We start from the raw sequence: 17,960 nt of genomic DNA, 5'->3' as shown, positions 1-17,960 counted from the left end.
TGCTGAACTGTCACAGGTATGACCAAGAGCACTGCTGAACTGTCACAGGTATGACCAAGAGCAATGCTGAACTGTCACAGGTGTGACCAAGAGCAATGCTGAACTGTCACAGGTGTGACCAAGAGCAATGCTGAACTGTCACAGGTGTGAGCAAGAGCAATGCTGAACTGTCACAGGTATGACCAAGAGCAATGCTGAACTGTCACAGGTGTGACCATGAGCAATGCTAAACTGTCACAGGTATGACCAAGAGCACTGCTGAACTGTCACAGGTGTGACCAAGAGCAATGCTGAACTGTCACAGGTGTGACCAAGAGCACTGCTGAACTGTCACAGGTGTGACCAAGAGCAATGCTGAACTGTCACAGGTGTGACCAAGAGCAATGCTGAACTGTCACAGGTGTGACCAAGAGCAATGCTGAACTGTCACAGGTGTGACCAAGAGCAATGCTGAACTGTCACAGGTGTGACCATGAGCAATGCTAAACTCTCTCAGCTGAGAGCTTTAAGTAGAGAGAAAAGCAGAAACGATCAAACAAAGGAATTATTTCAAGGAGGGTCTGTAGCACAAAAGCCTTTCTGTAGTGTGGAGATGCTCCCAAGGTCTCACACTGGTGTTGCCTCTCTGAAAAGAAGATCTAAAAGCTTTTAAGAGCAGGTGCTCTGGAGGGAAGGGAGGGAAGGAGATGGAGGAGATAAAAAATAAGAAGGGAATAAACTGAAAGAAGTGAAGATGAAGGACTCTGTCTCCTCAGAGCAGTGGAGCAGTGCTGGCCTGGTGACACTGGGAAGCACAGAAGCCATCAAGGGTCTGGCTCTTGACTAAAATCAATTCCTTGAGGAAGTAGCAGCCCTGAAACTGGCTCTGGATTGTGTGAGCAGGGAGAGGATCAAAGGCAGGGCCTGTTGAGTCCAGAGTGAGTGGGGCTGGAGATGTATGGGGCTGGAGGTGTCATCCAGCAGGTGAACATCCTGCTGCTGGCAGAGGGGACCTTGTGGTGGTGCAGTGACAGGCAGGAGGTGCAGGTGAGCAGCCCTGGGCTGAGCTTTGCTGCCTGTCGCTGCTGAGCTCCTCAGCTCCTTCTCACAGCAGGGCCTGTCTGGAGCAGCAGTAACTGAGGCCGTTCGGTGTGGAGTTTGGTGAAGCTCCTGGAAGCAGAGGGAGGTCTAAGTTCCAGGAGCAGATACCTGCTCCATGGTCCTGCTGTGGCTGCCTGTGAGGAGCTTCTCCATGTAAATCACCACCAAGGACATCAGCCCAAACCTGGGTCTGTGGAGAGGCTCTGTGGTCATAGAACTGTGGAATTGTGTGGCTGGAAAAGACCTTTAAGATTGAGTCCAACCATTGACCCAGCACTGCCAGGTCACCACTAAACCGTTGCCCTCAGCCCTCCAGGCATGGGGACTCTACCACTGCCCTGGGCAGCCTGGGCCAGGCCTTGACAACTCTCAGGGGGAAGAAATTGTTTCTCATGGCCAACCTGAACTTCCCCTGGGGCAACCTGAGGCTATTTCCTCTCCCCCTGTCACTTGTACTAGAAGAAGAGCCCAACCCCCACCTGGCTCCAGCCTCCTTTCAGGGTGAGGTGATGTTGAGTTCAGACTCCTGCCTCAGTTCCCCTTTTGACAGCTGCTGGACAGGTGGTGGTGCCAACAGGCAAGTTCTGAAACTCCAGGCAGACAGAGGGCGAGAGAAGATGCTGTGACTGTGCTGGTGGAGCCTGGCCTCGGTCGTGGTTGCCTTCGTGGTGCAGGAGAGGAAGGGCTGGAGCTGTGAGGGGTCAGGGCTCTGTCCCAGTGTTGTGCAGCAGCTGGCAGTGCTTGGGCAGCAGAAGCTGCTCCAGGGCAGCAGGTGCACAGCCTCCTTCGTATGGGGGCAAAGTACTGCTGAACTCGTGCCAAGTCCTCAGGGGTCATGAGGAGGAGTTCCTGTGCTGGAGTTTGCAAGTGAAACATGGGCAGCTGGCCCAGCTACCTGCTGGCTTGGGCAGGGGCTCCTGGGCTGTGGGATCATAGAATTGTTTGGGTTGGCAAAGCCCTCTGAGATCATCCAGGCCAACATCAACCCAACCCCACCATGGCCCCAAGTGCCATGGCCACACCTTGCTTGGACACCTCCAGCCATGGGGACTCCACCACCTCCCTGGGCAGCCTCTTCCAATCCCTCAACACTCCTCCAGCAAAGAAATTCTTCCTCCTCTCCAACCTAACCCTCCCCTGGCACAATTTCAGGACATTTCCTTTCCTTCTATCACCTGAGACTGGGGAGCAGAGCCCAACCCCCACCTGGCTCCAGCTTCCAACCTGCTCCTCTGCCAGGATCAAACCTTGTGATGACCCCAGGGATGGAGCTGTGCTGGCAGCAGCTCTGGCAGAGATCAGGACACCTCTTGTGGTCTGTGTGGGGAGGCCAGAGGGGGCAGGTGCCCATGTGTAGAGCTGCAGGACACATTGTCTGCCCCCTCCTCCCTTACCTGGAGTATGGGAACACCAAGTTGAGGATTGCTCAGTGATGTGAGTGACTCCTGGCCGGACTTCAGCCCCCAGCAGGCTGTTACCATCCCCCTGCCCACCAGGCCCAGCCTCTTTTGCCCAAAAAGCTCCTTTTGAGTGTTGTGCAGGGGTTGGCTGCAGCAAGGCTGTGATGCAATCATAGAATCATCCTAGAATGGGCTGGGTTGCAAGGGACTTTGAAGCTCATCCAGTTCCAACCCCCCTGCCACGGGCAGGGACACCTCCAACCAGCACAGCTTGCTCAAGGCCTCATCCAGCCTGGCCTTGAACACCTCCAGGGAGGGGACAGCCACAGCCTCCCTGTGCCACAGGCTCCCTGTGCCACAGCAACCTGTGCCAGGCTCTCCCCACCCTCACTCTCAACAATTTCTTCCTCCTCTCCACTCTCACTCTCCCCTCTCCCAGCTCAAAGCCCTTGTCCTCATCCTGGCACTCCCAGCCTGTGTCCAAAGTCCCTCCCTAGCTCTCCAGGGGCCCCTTCAGGTCCTGGAAGGCTGCTCTAAGGTCTCCCTGGAGCCTTTTCTCCTCCAGGCTGAACATCCCCAACTCTCCCAAGGCACCTGGGTCTCCGTGGTCCCTGCCAGGGCTCTGGGCAGGAGAGGCTGTGGTTGGTGTAGGACAATAAACTTTGCCTTGGGTTGTGTCTCAAAAAGATCCCTGGTGACCTGGAAACAGAGCCCCAGATGAGGGCCAGAGCCCAGTGCTGTCCCTGCTGTGTGGGGCTCTGTACTGCTTGACTTTGTGCTGCTCAGGGCCCTGCATAATGCAGGGGCTGTAAGCAGATCCTGCTGGGCTCTCAGGTTTCCCTAGGGGACCCTTGGAGGCTTGGCCACCAGCCTTGCCTCAGTTTGCCCTGCTCTGGGGATCAGGTGTCAGATGGATGCTGAGCTGGGGCAGGGCAAGGACTGGGTGCTGTGGGAAGGTGCCTGGTACCTGCAGAGGGTCCCTTTGTGCCTGTGCCACCCAGTGCTCAGCTCTGGCTCCAGCTCGGGGGCCCTGGTCTGTAAGGGTCTGTGCCTGCACAGCTCTGTGCCCCTCTGGAGCAGCCTTGGGACCTGAGGCTTCTCTCTTAGAATCACAGAAGTGCTTGGGTTGGTAAAGCCCTCTTGAGATCATCCAGTCCTGCATCAACCCAGCCCCACCATGGCCACCAAACCATGGCCCCAAGTGCCATGGCCACACCTTGCTTGGACACCTCCAGCCATGGGGACTCCACCACCTCCCTGGGCAGCCTCTTCCAATTCCTGAACACTCCTCCAGCAAAGAAATTTTTCCTCCTCTCCAACCTAACCCTCCCCTGGCACAATTTCCTCTCCTTCTATCACCTGAGACTGGGGAGCAGAGCCCAACCCCCACCTGGCTCCAGCCTCCTCTCAGGAGCTGCAGAGAGCAATGAGGTCTCCCTCAGCCTCCTCTTCTCCAGGCTGCACACCCCCAGCTCCCTCAGCTGCTCCTCCCCAGCCCTCTTCTCCAGACCCTTCCCCAGCTCTGTTGCCCTTCTCTGGACCTTCTCCAGCCCCTCATGTCCTTGAAGTGAGGGCCCAGAGCTGCCCCCAGTGCTGTACCCGTGGCCTTTGGGGACCTCAGGGCTGTGGCCCCCACCCGCTGCTTCCTTCCCGCGAGGGCAGGGAGGGCCAAGTCCCAGTTCCTTCCTGTGCAGGGCTGGTGGCCTTGGGGCGGTGAGCAAAGCCCTCCCCATCCTGCAGCTGCTGCTGGTGGCTTTGATGTCTCACGTGAGGCCCCAGGTCCCCACAGCCTGTCCTTACCCTGCGTCACTGCTCAGTGACTCTCTGCTGGGTTCCACCATCCTGGCTCCTGTGGCCTTCCCAGCCCCTGCCAGCCCTGATGTGGGCAGAGCATCCCCACCCCGCTCCCTGGGAGCCTGTGGACCCCACTTCCACCTTCCCAGCACGGGCACAGGCTTCCTGCCCTGCCCTAGGACTGGCAGCCACCTTTGTTCCTGCTGATGTGGCCAGGGCTGGGGACTCCATCTGAACTGCCAGGGAGAGCCTGGGCTGGGAGCTGTCCCCAGGGGGGCTGAAGAAGACAGAGCCTAGGAAAAGACGTTGGAGACTTTCTGAAGGTAGGAGAGGTCCAGGAGAGGAGAGAAGGGAAATGGGATTCACATTTCTGTGTGGATAAAAGGGGAGGGCGGGATGGAGGGGAAGGAAAGGGTCTCCTCTCCAGCTGGATGAGTCGCTGCATCTGAAGGAGATGAGAGCTTCCTGGCACTGAGCTGGGTGCCAGCCACGCTGTTGGGAGCTGCTGGGTGCTCTGGGGCCATCTTCCAGCTGCGGGTGTGGAGGAGGAAGCAGGGGGAGAGAAATGAGGCTTGGAGGGTGGAGAACTTGGGGACAAACTGTGACATGGGAAGGGCACCACATGGCCCCCACTGGCTCACAGGGGTGGAAGGGACTTTGTGCCCAGCCAGGGCTGCGATGCCCAACGGCCCCACGAGGAGCTGGGGTGTGAGGGGAGGCTGCGGTGCCCCCCATGGGGCACATCCCAGGTGGGATCCTGGCAGTCAGCTCTGCCCTGGCCTGAGGGATGCAGCCCTGGCTCAGCAGCCCCGGGGGGTTCTGCCAGGACAAGATGTGAATGGTTCCTGTCACCGGGCTGCTGGCTCGGGGCTCACCCCGGTGCCAGGTTTGTGCCACGGTTTGGGCTGCTGGTGCTGGGCAAGAGCCCCCAGGAGGTCTGATCCTGTCTGGAGGACTGGGGCTGCCGAGTGGTGGGTGGGATACCGCCGGTGCCATCGCGGGATGCCCATCCGAGGGGGCAGGCTGAGGCTGCCCTCACTCCTGCAGCAGGGCCGGGAGCCCTTTGCCCCGTCCCGCCCGGGGTCCCCTGCAGCCCAACCGGGGCAAGGAGCGCACACCGGCGCGGGGCAGACGACTCCCGGGGACGCTCCTCCTCTGCGGGAGGCAGCCGAGGACTCGGGGTGGGGCTTTGCTGAGCGAGAAACCGAAGTCCGGCCAGCCCCGGGGAGCTGCCAGGGCAGGCGCTGAGGCTGCCAGGCTGCCACCACCCCGCGCCCACACCTGGGCTGCCACCACCTCGTAAGTCTCTGCCGCCTCGGAGCGCTGCTGGGCAGGAGCCACCTCACTGGTGTCAGGGATGAGGCTCCACAGAGAAGGGATGTCCCGGGACAGGCTCTCCCGGGGACTTGGGAGGTGAGGGCAGGGTGGTGGCACTCGGGGTCCGCATTGAGCTGTGGGGACCGGATCAGACACAAGTGTGCCCCGCACCCTGCTGTGACACCTGGGCTGATGAAAGCTTTGCCTTCCAGAGCTCCTGAAACGTAGCTTTCCTTCTCTGTCCTCCCTCTGGGACAACCCCTGGAGCAGAGACACCCTCAGAGCATGGGGCTGCACCCCGGGGGCCCAGGAGTGCCTTCATCAGCCATAATTTGCCCTTTGGGGACACTGTGCCATGTCCTGGCGCTGGGTCACATCCCGGCCCTCTCCATCCTGGGGACCTCCCCGGGGCACTGACCCCTGGTGCAGGAGACCTGGTGCTCACCCCGCTGGGTACCACGCAGCCCTCTCGCTGCCTCAGTTCCCTCTAGCATGGAAAGTTGCTTCTGGCAGTGGGACCCTGAGCCCTGGGTGTCTCCCTGCACCCCACGCGAACAGCCCCAACCCTCCCCAGCGCTGGAGGAAGCAGAGGAGCCGCCTGCGCCGGGGAGCAGCCGGGGAGCAGGGGAAGAGCAGCAGAGGAGCAGGGGGGGAGCAGCAGAGGAGCAACCGGGGAGCAGACAGGGAGCAGCAGGGGAGCAGCCGAAGAGCAGGAGGGGAGTAGCCAAAGAGCGGGGGCGAGCAGCAGGGGAGCAAACGAAGAGCAGGGGGGGAGCAGCCGAAGAGCACGGGGGGAGCAGCAGGGGAACAGCCGAAGAGCAGGGGGGGAGCAGCAGGGGAGCAGACGAAGAGCAGCAGGGAGCAGCCGAAGAGCAGGGGGGAGCAGCAGGGGAGCAGCCGAAGAGCAGGGGGGGAGCAGCAGGGGAGCAGCCGTGCCCAGCTCGCAGCCTCTCGGGACCCGCAGAGCTGCTGCGGCTCCTTCCCCCCTGCTGCTGGCCGGAGCCACAACCCCTGTGGCCAGGAGGCTCCTAACCAAGTGCAGGAGCTTGGCTCCGGGCGAGGGGCTCTTGGCAGCCAGCTGCTCCTGGCCACCGGCCCCTTGTGCTCATGCCCCGGGGTGCAGGACACCTGATGCTCACCCCCCCGGGTGCCAAAGCAGCCTTCTCCCTGCCTCGCTTTCTGCCGGTGTGGGAAGATGCTTCTGGCAGAGCCGTGCTGAGGCTGTCCCCCTCCCGTGTCCTCGGGGAGGGTTTTGGGGACCACCAGCAGGGTGTGGAGCCGTGGGAAGGTGCTGGGGCAGCAGTGGGCACAGGGATGCTCTGTGGAGGCACTCAGGTGGGAGCCAAGGGGCTGCTGCCTCCTGGTGCTGTGCCCCCAGTGGTGTGGCCGCTGGCTGTGCCCATCTGGGCTGCTTTCATTTCTCCATGGGGGCAAAACCCAAAAGCCCAGCTTGGGGTCTGAGTGTGGGGCAGGGCTGGGGCAAGGGGAGTGCAAGTCCCTGTCGACACCTCATGGGCTTCCTGCTCCCCGGGCACAAAACTTCTGCCTTGTGTTCCCTGCAGGATGGGCCCCTGGCAGCCAGGCACCCCCCGGCAGCTAGAAAATCCTTTGGCCACCCAGAGTAAACATATGCCGAGCCCAGCACATGTCCAGCTGCCAGCTGCCCCCTTCCCAGCCCATCCCATGCCCCTGGGGATGAGGTCTGGGCTCAGAACCCCAGCTCCAGGCTGGCTGCAGGGGATGAGGTCCCTGTGGCCTGGGATGGGTCCCTTGAGCTGCTCCCCTGATGGCTGCAGAGGGCTTTGGGGGAAGCTGCCCATGGCAGTTGGTGCAAGGAGGTGTTTAAGGAGAACTCTGGTTGATGAGGAGCTTGGCATGAGCTGGCAACAGGCACTGGCAGCACAAAGTCACCTCTGGGCTGAGCTGCATCCAGAGCAGGAGAGCAGCAGCACAGGGAGGGGATTCTGCCCTCTGCTCTGCTCTGCTCAGACCCCACCTGCAGCACTGCCTCCAGCTCTGGGGCCCCCAGCACAGGAAGGACCTGGAGCTGCTGGAGAGGGGCCAGAGGAGGCCACAAAAATGATCAGAGGCTGGAGAACCTCCCCTGTGGGGACAGGCTGGGAGAGTTGGGGCTGTTCAGCCTGGGGAAGAGAAGGCTTCAGTCTTAGAGCAGCCTTGCAGTAGCTGAAGGGCTCCAGGAGAGCTGGGGAGGGACTTTGGCCAAGGGCTGGGAGTGCCAGGATGAGGGACAGTGGCTTTGAGCTGGGAGAGGGGAGAGTGAGAGTGGAAATGAGGAAGAAATTGTTGAGAGTGAGGGTGGGGAGAGACTGGCACAGGTTGCCCAGGGAGGCTGTGGCTGCCCCCTCCCTGGAGGTGTTCAAGGCCAGGCTGGATGAGGCCTTGAGCAACCTGGGCTGGTGGGAGGTGTCCCTGCCCATGGCAGAGGCTTGGCACTGGATGAGCTTTGAGGTCCCTTCCAACCCAGGGTTCTATGAAGCCCTGGCTGAAGCCCAAGCTGTGTCCAGGGGCTGGCAGCTCAGGAGCCTTTTCCTCACACTCAGACACGCTTTGACCCAAGCAAGGTGGCACTGTGGGCAGTTGGGATGTGGTGCTGTGTCTGCCCACCCTGAGCTGGGCACTCACTCCCTCTCCAGTTTCTCCTTTCCCAGGGCACTCCTGGGCATATTTATAATGGAAAAACCCCAGGCAAGCACAGAAGCCTTTTAGCCTCCTGCCACACCTCTGCTCCGAGGTAAAACATTTCAAGGGCACTACAGATTCCTTGAAGGTTACACTGCCCCCACTGCCAGGCAGCCTTCCAGCCCTGCTGGCCAAGGGACATGGCTGGGGCTGGGCAAGCAGAGCTTCAGGAGGTGGAGAGGAGCAGGGCAGGCAGGGGGTGCTGGGGGAACTGCTTGGTCCTTGTGGTGCTGGAAGAGCAGCCTGGGCTCCTGTCAGCCCCCAGCTCTTGGTGCCAGGTCTGGAGGGTTGGGTGACTGCTCCTGGGGTGTAACCTTGACACCAAAGGCCTTCCCTGAGGTGCCACCTCAGTTTCTTCTGCTACAGGGCTGCTGTTGCAGGAGTTGCAGGGCAGGCAGGAGTGGTGGGGCAGGGCTGGGGTCTGTACCTGGCTGGGTTTGGGGTGTCCTGCCCCCTGCCCCTGCTGCCCCATGGCTGCCCTGGGTGCTCTGGCTCAGCCCAAGGGAGGCATCCAGCTGTCACCCCATGGTCCTGCCTGGGTGCTGGTGGCTGTCCCCGGGCTGTGCCCTGCCCTGATGTGTCCCTTCCTCCCCCCAGGCTGTGCCCTGCCCTGATGTGCCCTTTCCTCCCACAGGCCCTGGGGTGCCCACGGCCATGCGTTGCTCCCTGAAGCGTGCCCTGGCAGCTGCCCTTGCAGCCTCTTCCCTCTTTCTCTTCCTCTTCCTCTACAGAGGCTGCCAGCAGGAAGAGGATCCTCTGGCGGTGAGTCCACTCCCCCCGGGCGGTGGAGGGGCTTTTGGAGCATCATGGCCCCCCTGCCTGCCCCACATGGACCCCAAACCCCAGCTCTGCTCCCTTCCCAGCTCTGTGTCACCCCAAACCCCAGCTCTGCTCCCTTCCCAGCTCTGTGTCTACCCAAACCCCAGCCCTGATCCCTTCCTTGCTCCTTCTCACCCCCAAACCCCAGCTCTGCTCCCTTCCCAGCTCTGTGTCACCCCAAACCCCAGCCCTGATCCCTTCCTTGCTCCTTCTCACCCCCAAACCCCAGCTCTGCTCCCTTCCCAGCTCTGTGTCACCCCAAACCCCAGCCCTGATCCCTTCCTTGCTCCTTCTCACCCCCAAACCCCAGCCCTGATCCCTTCCTTGCTCCTTCTCACCCCCAAACCCCAGCCCTGCTCCCTTCCCTGCTCTGTGTCACCCAATCCCCAGCTCTGCTCCCTGGGGCTGCCCTGTGCCCCTGTGCCTCTCTCAATCCAGAAGCTGGGGGGCTCCAGCACGGGGGCTCCCCCTCACTTCTGTGTCCCCCCCATTGTCATTGCCCCTCTGCCCTGCCCTGTCCATGGTGCTCTGGCTCTGACCTGGCTGCCTGTGGCTGCTCTGCAGGTGGAGCTTCAGGGCTCGGCCCCAGCCATGGTCCTGCAGCAGCTGCAGGCAGGAGGAGCTCTGCACACCCTGAGCGACACTGACGACCTCTCTGCACTGCACAACGTCTCCTACCAGCTCCTGGCTGGCTCCCTGACACCCCACAAAAGTGAGTGGCCCCGGGGCTGAGCAGGGCTCTGGCTGTGCACAGCTCTCCCAGCACGGACCTGCCCCACACTGCTGCCGCCGCTGGGGGCTGCTTCCAGCCTCTCTGGGATGGGCTGATCTCTGGTGGCCTCTTCCCTAGCCTGGCTGCTGTGTCTGGGCAGATGAGCAGAGCAAGGTCTGTGTGCTCCAGGTCCTGCTTCTGCACCCTGGGACCTGGGTGGCTGCAGACTTTCTGGGTGTCCCAGCTGCAGAGGTGGTGCCCAGGTGAACCTCATGAGGTGGAACAAGAGCAAGTGCAGGGTCCTGCACCTGGGCCAGAACAATCCTCACTATCAGTGCAGCCTAAGGGAGGAGGAGATAGAGAGCAGCCCTGAGGAAAAGGACTTGGGGGTGCTGGGGGATAGGAGCTGGCCGTGGGCAGGCAGTGTGAGCCTGCAGCACAGAAGGCCAAGGGCAGCCTGGGCTGCATCCAAGGCAGCTTTGCCAGCAGAGCCAGAGAGGAGATTCTGACACTGTGCTCTGCTGAGACCTCACCTGGAGTGCTGTGTGCAGCTCTGGAGCCCTCAATATAGGGAGGACATGGAGCTGATGGAGAGGGTCCAGACAAGGGTCACAAAAATGCTCAGGGGGTTGGAGCAGCTCTGCTATTCTGCTACAGGACAGGCTGAGGGAGCTGGGGGTGTTCAGCCTGGAGAAGAGAAGGCTCTGGGGAGACCTTAGAGCAGCCTTCCAGCACCTGAAGGGATGGAAAGAGACTGTGCACAAGGACCTGCAGGGACAGGACCAGGAGCAATGGCTTCAAACTAGAGCAGAGCAGATTGAGATTGAATGTGAGGAAGAAGTTCTGCAGCAGGAGGCTGCTGGAACACTGCAACAGGTTGCCCAGGGAGGTGGTTGAGGCTCCATCCCTGGAGATGTTGAAGGTGAGGCTGGACAGGGCTCTGGGCAACCTGAGCTAGTGGAGGATGTCCCTGCTGAGTGCAGGGGGTTGGACTGGATGAGCTTTGGAGGTTCCTTTCAGCCCAGAAGTGGGACATGTGGGTCAGGCTCTTGGGCAGGTGGACAAAAAGCAGTTCTCATGCAAAGAGCATGGGAAGGAGCTTAGGGCAGCCTCACATGGAACCAGAGCTCCAGGACATGCACAGAACAGCAGCAGAAGAAGCTGCAGCCAAATGCAGCCCCAGCTGGGATGTGGGGAGGGCAGGAGGATCACAGAATGGTTTAGGTTGTAAGGGACCTTCAAGATCATTCAGTTCCAACCCCCTGCCATGGGCAGGGACACCTCCCACCAGCCCAGCTTGCTCCAGGCCTCATCCAGCCTGGCCCTGAACACCTCCATGGTCCCCACTCATCCACAGCCCCCCTGGGTAGGCTGTTGCAGTGTCTCACCCCAGTGTGAGGATATCTCCACGAGGTTCAGAGCAGGGCATGGTCACAGGACATGTAGCCACACCACAAAGCCCTCCCTTCCCTGCAGACTCTCTCTTCACTTCTCCCTTTCCCAGCTTTGGCTTTTTCTAAGGTGTTCCAAAATATTTCTTCCTCAGAGGAACGTCTGACTTCTTATCCTGTCCTTTCCCTGCTCTTTGGGCCAATTTTGGGCACTTCCTGAGATACTTAAGCTTCAGAAAGGACCTCCTGGCCTTGCCATGGAGCCACCAGTGGTGCTAACCATGGGGGTTGGCCACATGCAGAGCTTTCACAGGCTGTCCCTCGTGGCTTGCAGGGAAGAACCTCATGGTGCTGCAGCCATAGCATCATAGAATGCTCTGGGTTGGAAGGGACCTCCAAAGCTCATCCAGTCCAACCCCCTGCACTCAGCAGGGACATCCTCCACCAGCTCAGGTTGCCCAGAGCCCTGTCCAGCCTCACCTTCAACATCTCCAGGGATGGAGCCTCAACCACCTCCCTGGGCAACCTGTTGCAGTGTTCCAGCAGCCTCCTGGTGCAGAACTTGTTCCTCACATCCAGTCTCAATCTGCTCTGCTCTAGTTTGAAGCCATTGCTCCTGGTCCTGTCCCTGCAGGCCTTTGGGAACAGTCTGTCTCCATCCTTCCTGCAGGCCTTCTCAGCTACTGGAAGGTTGCTGTTGGATCTCCCTGGAGCCCTCTCCTCTCTAGGCTGAACAGCCCCAGGTCAGCCCTCAAGCCTGCTGCTGGAGGTTAAGGGAAATCCAGAACTGATTGGTATAGCCATGAAGAAAAGTCCTCCAGAGGCTAGAGAGTCCCAGGGGGACAGGCAGGTTGTCCCAGGAGATTGGAATCAGTTATTCTGTTCTGTTTCCCTGAATCTCTCGACTAAAGGCAGTGCAGAGCCAAAGCTCTCTCCCTCTTACCTTATGGTGTGTGGGGGAGAGGCTTTCTCCTGGCCTTGGCTGGCTGGCAGGGAATTTCCTGCTATGCCACTGGATGTGGGGAAGCCTGTGGTAGGCCTGGGTCTAGAGGGGGCAGGGTCAAGGTTGGCTGCTTCTGGACCTGTTGAGGCTGAGTGGGGTGAAGGTTTGTGGTGGGTTGAAAAATTCCTTCCCCACCCCCCCAACATTAACTTTGCCAGAGCAGCTCAGCTGGAAGCAAATGGAAGCTGTGTTTCCAAGCAAAACTCCAACCTGCCATGGATGGGTACAAATACACAGGGTTTACAAGATTTACAAGATTTAGAGGGATTTACAATTCCTAAACAGCACCAGGACCCCCCTGGCCAAGGACCAGGGGAGCTGCAACAGCTTCTCTGCCCCTGCCTCCCCTTATCCCCTGTACAAAAGGGACAAGAGAGAAGCAGGGAAGTCACCACCAGTCACAACTAAAGCAGTGCAGCCAGGGTCAAGCAGAAGCACAGAGTTAGCCTCTCCAAGAGCAAAGAAGGGAGAAGAGAGAAGCTGGAAAGCAGCCCTGAGGGGAGGCACTTGGGGGTGCTGGGGGAGGAGAAGCTCAGCAGGAGCCAGCAGTGAGCACTTGCAGCCCAGAGAGCCAAGCAGAGCCTGGGCTGCAGCAGCAGAAGTGTGGCCAGCAGGGCCAGGGAGGGGATTCTGCCCCTCTGCTCCACTCTGCTGAGACCACTCCTGGAGCTCTGTGTCCAGTGCTGGAGCCTCTGTTGCAGGAAGGATCTGGAGGTGCTGGAAGGTGTCCAGAGAAGGGCCATGAGGAGGAGCAGAGGGCTGGAGCTGCTCTCTTATAAGGAGAGACTGTGGGAGTTGGGGTTGTTCAGTCTGGGGAAGAGAAGGCTCCCAGGAGACCTTGTGACCTTCCAGGATCTGAAGGGGGCTCCAAGAAAGCTGGGGAGGGACTTTTGAGGGTGTCAGGGAGTGACAGGACTGGGGGGAATGGAATAAAGCTGGAAGTGGGGAGATTCAGACTGGATGTGAGGAAGAAGTTCTTCCCCATGAGAGTGGTGAGAGCCTGGAATGGGTTGTCCAGGGAGGTGCTTGAGGCTCCATCCCTGGAGGTGTTTGCAGCCAGGCTGGATGAGGCTCTGGGCAGCCTGATCCAGTGTGAGGTGTCCCTGCCCATGGCAGGGGGGTTGGAACTGGCTGAGCCTTGTGGTCCCTTCCAACCCTGCCTGATTCTATCATTCTATGATTGTTTGGGGAACCAAACCTTATGGAAGACCTCTCTGCCATGGGATTGGTTAGAATGATCTTTATTTGCCTTTTTCCACCCCAAGAGTGATTTATTTACATTTTACTACTTTCTGTTCTGTGAAAAAAATTTAAAGGCATAGCCTGAAACTACCCCAAGGTTTTTGGGAAGGCTCTGGAAGGTTTTTGAAGGGCTGAGCCTAGGCTGTGAATGTTTTCCTGTTACCTGAATGCCTTTTGTATAGATTTGCACAGAGGATTTCCATTTAAACTTCCAACCCATTTTTTTTTTGGAGCCATTTTTGTATCACTCCTTGGGAAGGGGTAAAAGATCTTCTCTGTGCTTTTGCCCTGGGCAGCTCTTGCCTCAAAACTTGCACACCTGCTGTGATGACTTTAAGACTGCCTTTAATTTGTCTTCTCACAAAGTTTGAGCAGAGAAAGTGGAAGGATGTAAATAGATCACTCTTGGGTGTGAGAAAGCACAATAAAGATTATTCTAAACACTTCCACTGGGGAGAGAGAAATGTTTAAGGATCACTACTCAAAGTCACTCAGGCTCAGCTTGCTCTGCTTCTCTCTGCTTCTCCTTCTGCCTTGGGAAGATAACCCTCACCCCCTGCATGCTGACCTTGGCAAGCTAAGTCTAACAGCCTCTTGGCTTCTTGGCTCTCTCTGCCTTCTGCCAGGGGGGTCTGGGGGGAGTCCTTCTGGCTTGGCCCCTTGGGGGGAAGCCAGGGGGCTTGGTTGTGTTTTTCTGTGGATTGCACATAGCTGTGAATGTTGTGAGCAGTGTCTCTCTGTGCAGATTCATTGCATTCCACCACAGGTTGTAGTTTTGCCTCTAAATCCAGCTTCATTTGCTTGCACACTGAGCCAGCCTGGTCACTGTTGGTGTGGGAGGGGGCTTTCAGCTCTCCCACTGCAACCCCAGGGCAGAGCAGAGAGGTTCTCCTAACCAATCTCAACCCAGTCTACAGCTCACACTCTTCTGAAAGCATCTCAGGAGACCATTTGCCTTCCTGGCCATGAGGGCACCTTGCTGGCTCATGGTGAGCTTGTGTCCCCCAGCACTCCCAGGCCCTTCTCCCACACCAACAGTGACCAGGCTGGCTCAGTCCGGGAGCAAATGAAGCTGGATTTACAGGCAAAGTACAATCTGGGGTGAAATGCAATGAATCTACACAAACAGACACTGCTCACAACATCTACAGATATGTACAATCAACAGAAAAGCACAACCAAGCCCCCTTTGGGACCCCCAAAAGAGAGGGGTCTGTGCTGCTTTCCCTCTCCCACCTCCCTGAGTGGGCAAAAGGGAAGAAAGCCAAGAGGCAGAGAGAGGTTGTTAGACTTAGCTTGTCAAGGTCAGTGTGTTGTCTTCAGCCAGAAAAGAAGATGCAGGCAGACAGAGGCAGAGCAAGCTGAGACTGAGAGGCTTTGTTTGGAGTAGTGATTCTTAACCATTTCTCTCTCCCTGATGGAAGTGTTTACAATAATCATCGTTGTGTTCCCACACCCAAGAGTGAGTCACTTACCTTCTGCCACTTTCTCTGCTCGAACTCGGTGAAGGAGAAATTAAAAAGTCTTAAAACCACCACAGAGGGGGATTTCAGCTCTCACACTGCACCACCTGCTGCAGCCATTCCTTTCCCCTTGCAGGGTTCCTGGCCGTGGGCCTGGCCTCGGTGCGGCGGCCACGGGGGTTCTACCTCCCGGCCACGCTGCAGTCCCTCTTCCAGCAGTCGACGGAGCAGGAGCTGCAGGAGCTGGTGGTGGTGGTGCACCTGGCAGACCCAGACCCCTCCTGGAACAGGCGGGTGGCTGCCAGCATCGCCCAGAGGTTCGCTCAGCACATCCTGCTGGGCAGGCTCCTGCTGATCCACGCTCCCCACCAGTTCTACCCCAGCTTGGAGGGGCTCAAGAGGAACTACAACGACCCCGAGGAGAGGGTGAGGTTCAGGTCCAAGCAGAACCTGGACTATGCCTTCCTCTTCGCCTTCGCCGCCAACCTCTCCTCCTACTACCTGATGATCGAGGACGACGTGCGGTGTGCCAAGTCCTTCCTGACAGCCATCCGCAGGGCCGTAGCCTCCCGGGAGGGCTCCGGCTGGGCCACGCTGGAGTTCTCCAAGCTGGGCTACATTGGGAAGCTTTACCGCTCCGGGGACCTGCCCCGCCTGGCTCGCTTCCTGCTGCTCTTCTACCAGGAGATGCCCTGCGACTGGCTGCTGGTCCATTTCCGCCTGCTGCTCACCCAGAAGGAGGTGATCCGCTTCAGGCCGTCCCTCTTCCAGCACAGAGGTCTCTACTCCTCCTTCCAGGGCACCCTCAACCGGCTGGAGGACGACGAGTTCCAGCCCGACGCCTTGGACCTGCCGGACAACCCCCCGGCAGCGCTCTTCACCAGCATGGCTGTCTTTGAGCACTACGAGCCCCTCAAGGCCTATAGCACGGCAGAAGGCTACTTCTGGGGCAAGGACCCGGCAGCTGGCAGCGTCTTCTCCGTCGTCTTCCAGCAGCCCGTCCGTGTCAGCCGGGTCCGGGTGCTGACCGGCTCCGCGGAGCGCCCGGGGGACTCCCTGCGCTCGGGGGTGCTGGAGCTGGGCCGGCGGCGGAGGGCGGACGGCAGGGACTGCGCTGCCTACACCCCCGTGGGCACCTTCCAGAAGGGCACCTTCGAAGGGCAGGGGCTGGAGAGGGCCACGGGCGGCCCCGTGGAGTGCTTGAGGATCAGGGTGACGCAGGGGCAGAGCGAGTGGCTCATCATCCGCAGCGTGGAGGTCTGGACCACGGAGGGCTCCTGAGGGGGGTGGCAGGATGCCAAGGCAGCTGGAGGGGCACCCTGAGGGCCTTTCTGCTCCTCACTCCCTTTTGGATAAGGAATTAAATTATTGACTGGGCTGGAGTCCAGCAGAGAGCCACAGAGCTGCTGCAGGCAGTGAACATCTCCTGTGAGGACAGCTGAGGGAGCTGGGGCTTGGAGCAGAGCAGCCTGAGGGCTGCCCTCAGTGCTGGGGATAAAGATGTGCAGGGCTGGAGCCAGGGATGACCAAGGACAGCACAAGGAGCACTGGGGGCAAGCTGGAGCAGAGGAGGTGCCATGGGAACAGAAGGGAAAACTTTGTCCCTGTGAGGGTGGCAGAGCCTGGAGCAGGCTGCCCAGAGAGGTTGTGGAGTCTCCTGCTCTGCAGACTTCCCACCCCCACCTGGATGTGTTCTGTGTGCCTTGCCCTGGGTGCTCCTGCTCTGGCAGGGGCTTGGACTGGATGACCTCTGGAGGTCCCTTCCAGCCCCTAACGTTCTGTGAGTCTGTGGGGGGTGGCAGCTGCTGTGGTGGGACAGGAGCTGTGCATGGGGCTGGGGGATGGGAGGAGCAGGGGCTTGGAGGCTGCAGGAAACATTTCCTCCCTGGGCAGGATGATGGACAGGACAAAGCTAATCAGCTAATGACCACACCAAGTAATTAACCAGCAGTGGGGGTTCCTGCAGCCTCCCCAAACCACCCCTGCCCCAGCTCAGTTTTCTATCCCACCAGTTCCTGCTGCCGAATGTTTTTTCCCTCTCCCATCCTGTTTCAAGCTGTTCCTGGTAGGGATCTGGGGAAGGTAGGGGAGTGCTCATCACCTGAAGTCAGGTCGCTGGGAGCAGGGACCCCACCGCTGGTGTCTCAGTGCTGAGCAGAGGGCAGGAGCCACCAGATGGACCTCTCGCACCGGCTCCGTCCCTGCACCGCAGCTCCCACCCAGCGGTTTCAGGCAGATTGTTAACTTCCCTCACAGAGTCCCAGCACCGTGGGGGCTGGAGACCATCCAGTCCAACCCCCCTGCTCCAGCAGGGCACCCACAGCAGGGTGCCCAGGGTCACATTGCCCAGGGGAGGTTGGAAGCGCTCCAGAGAAGGAGGCTCCACAGCCTCTCTGGGCAGCCTGCCCCAGGGGTCTGAACCCTCACACCAAAGAAGTTGCTCCTCGGGTTCAGATGGAACCTACTGGGCTCATTTGTGCCCATTGTCCCTTGGCCTGTCCCTGGGCACCACTGGCAAGAGTCTGGCCCCAGCCTTTTCCCCCCCACAGCCCCTTCAGTTCTTGCTGAGCATTGCTCACATCCCCTCTGGGGCTGCTCTTCTCCAGGCTCTCAGCTCTCACACACCTGAGCACCATCACCACAGTTGGTCTGGCACCATTTTGCCTGCTGGGCCCTGGAGGGCAGCCTGCAGAGCAGCTGCTCACCCCTGGGAGCCCCAGGCCTGGCCTGCTGGGATATTTCCCTGAAGAGAAGCCAGCAGTGCCACACACCTTTGTCTGCATTTAATAGAGAGATGCTACATGACCGAGCCCAGCACCCTCCTGGCACCGTGGATGTTCTCAGTGGGATCCATACACAGCCTGCAGCACCACTTCAGTTTCCTCCACACAGTCCAGGTGCCGTCAGAGCTCTTGGAGTGTTCTGAGTAGCACAAATGTTCCTTTTCCAGGGCCCCAAGACCCAGACAAGTGCTTGCAGGGCTCCAGGAGAGCCTTTGCCCTGCTTCTGCTGGACACAAATGCTCCTGGGAGCATTGAG

The 17,960-nt window shown here is 59.5% G+C and overlaps 1 protein-coding gene across 1 annotated transcript; it reads left to right on the top strand.

The window, feature by feature from the left end:
* Window positions 1-8,945: 8,945 nt before the first annotated feature.
* LOC128978137 (alpha-1,6-mannosyl-glycoprotein 4-beta-N-acetylglucosaminyltransferase-like) lies at window positions 8,946-16,202 on the top strand. The gene is made up of 3 exons (XM_054395913.1): window positions 8,946-9,053; window positions 9,675-9,822; window positions 15,058-16,202. Exons 1-3 carry the CDS (start codon window positions 8,946-8,948, stop codon window positions 16,200-16,202), a joined length of 1,401 nt encoding a protein of 466 aa, XP_054251888.1.
* Window positions 16,203-17,960: the final 1,758 nt, after the last annotated feature.

This window comes from Indicator indicator, chromosome 35 (genome assembly GCF_027791375.1).
Source record: "Indicator indicator isolate 239-I01 chromosome 35, UM_Iind_1.1, whole genome shotgun sequence".
Lineage (NCBI taxonomy): Eukaryota > Metazoa > Chordata > Aves > Piciformes > Indicatoridae > Indicator > Indicator indicator.
The sequence above is the reverse complement of the archived record's forward strand: the minus strand, read 5'-3'. Positions and strand labels throughout refer to the sequence as shown.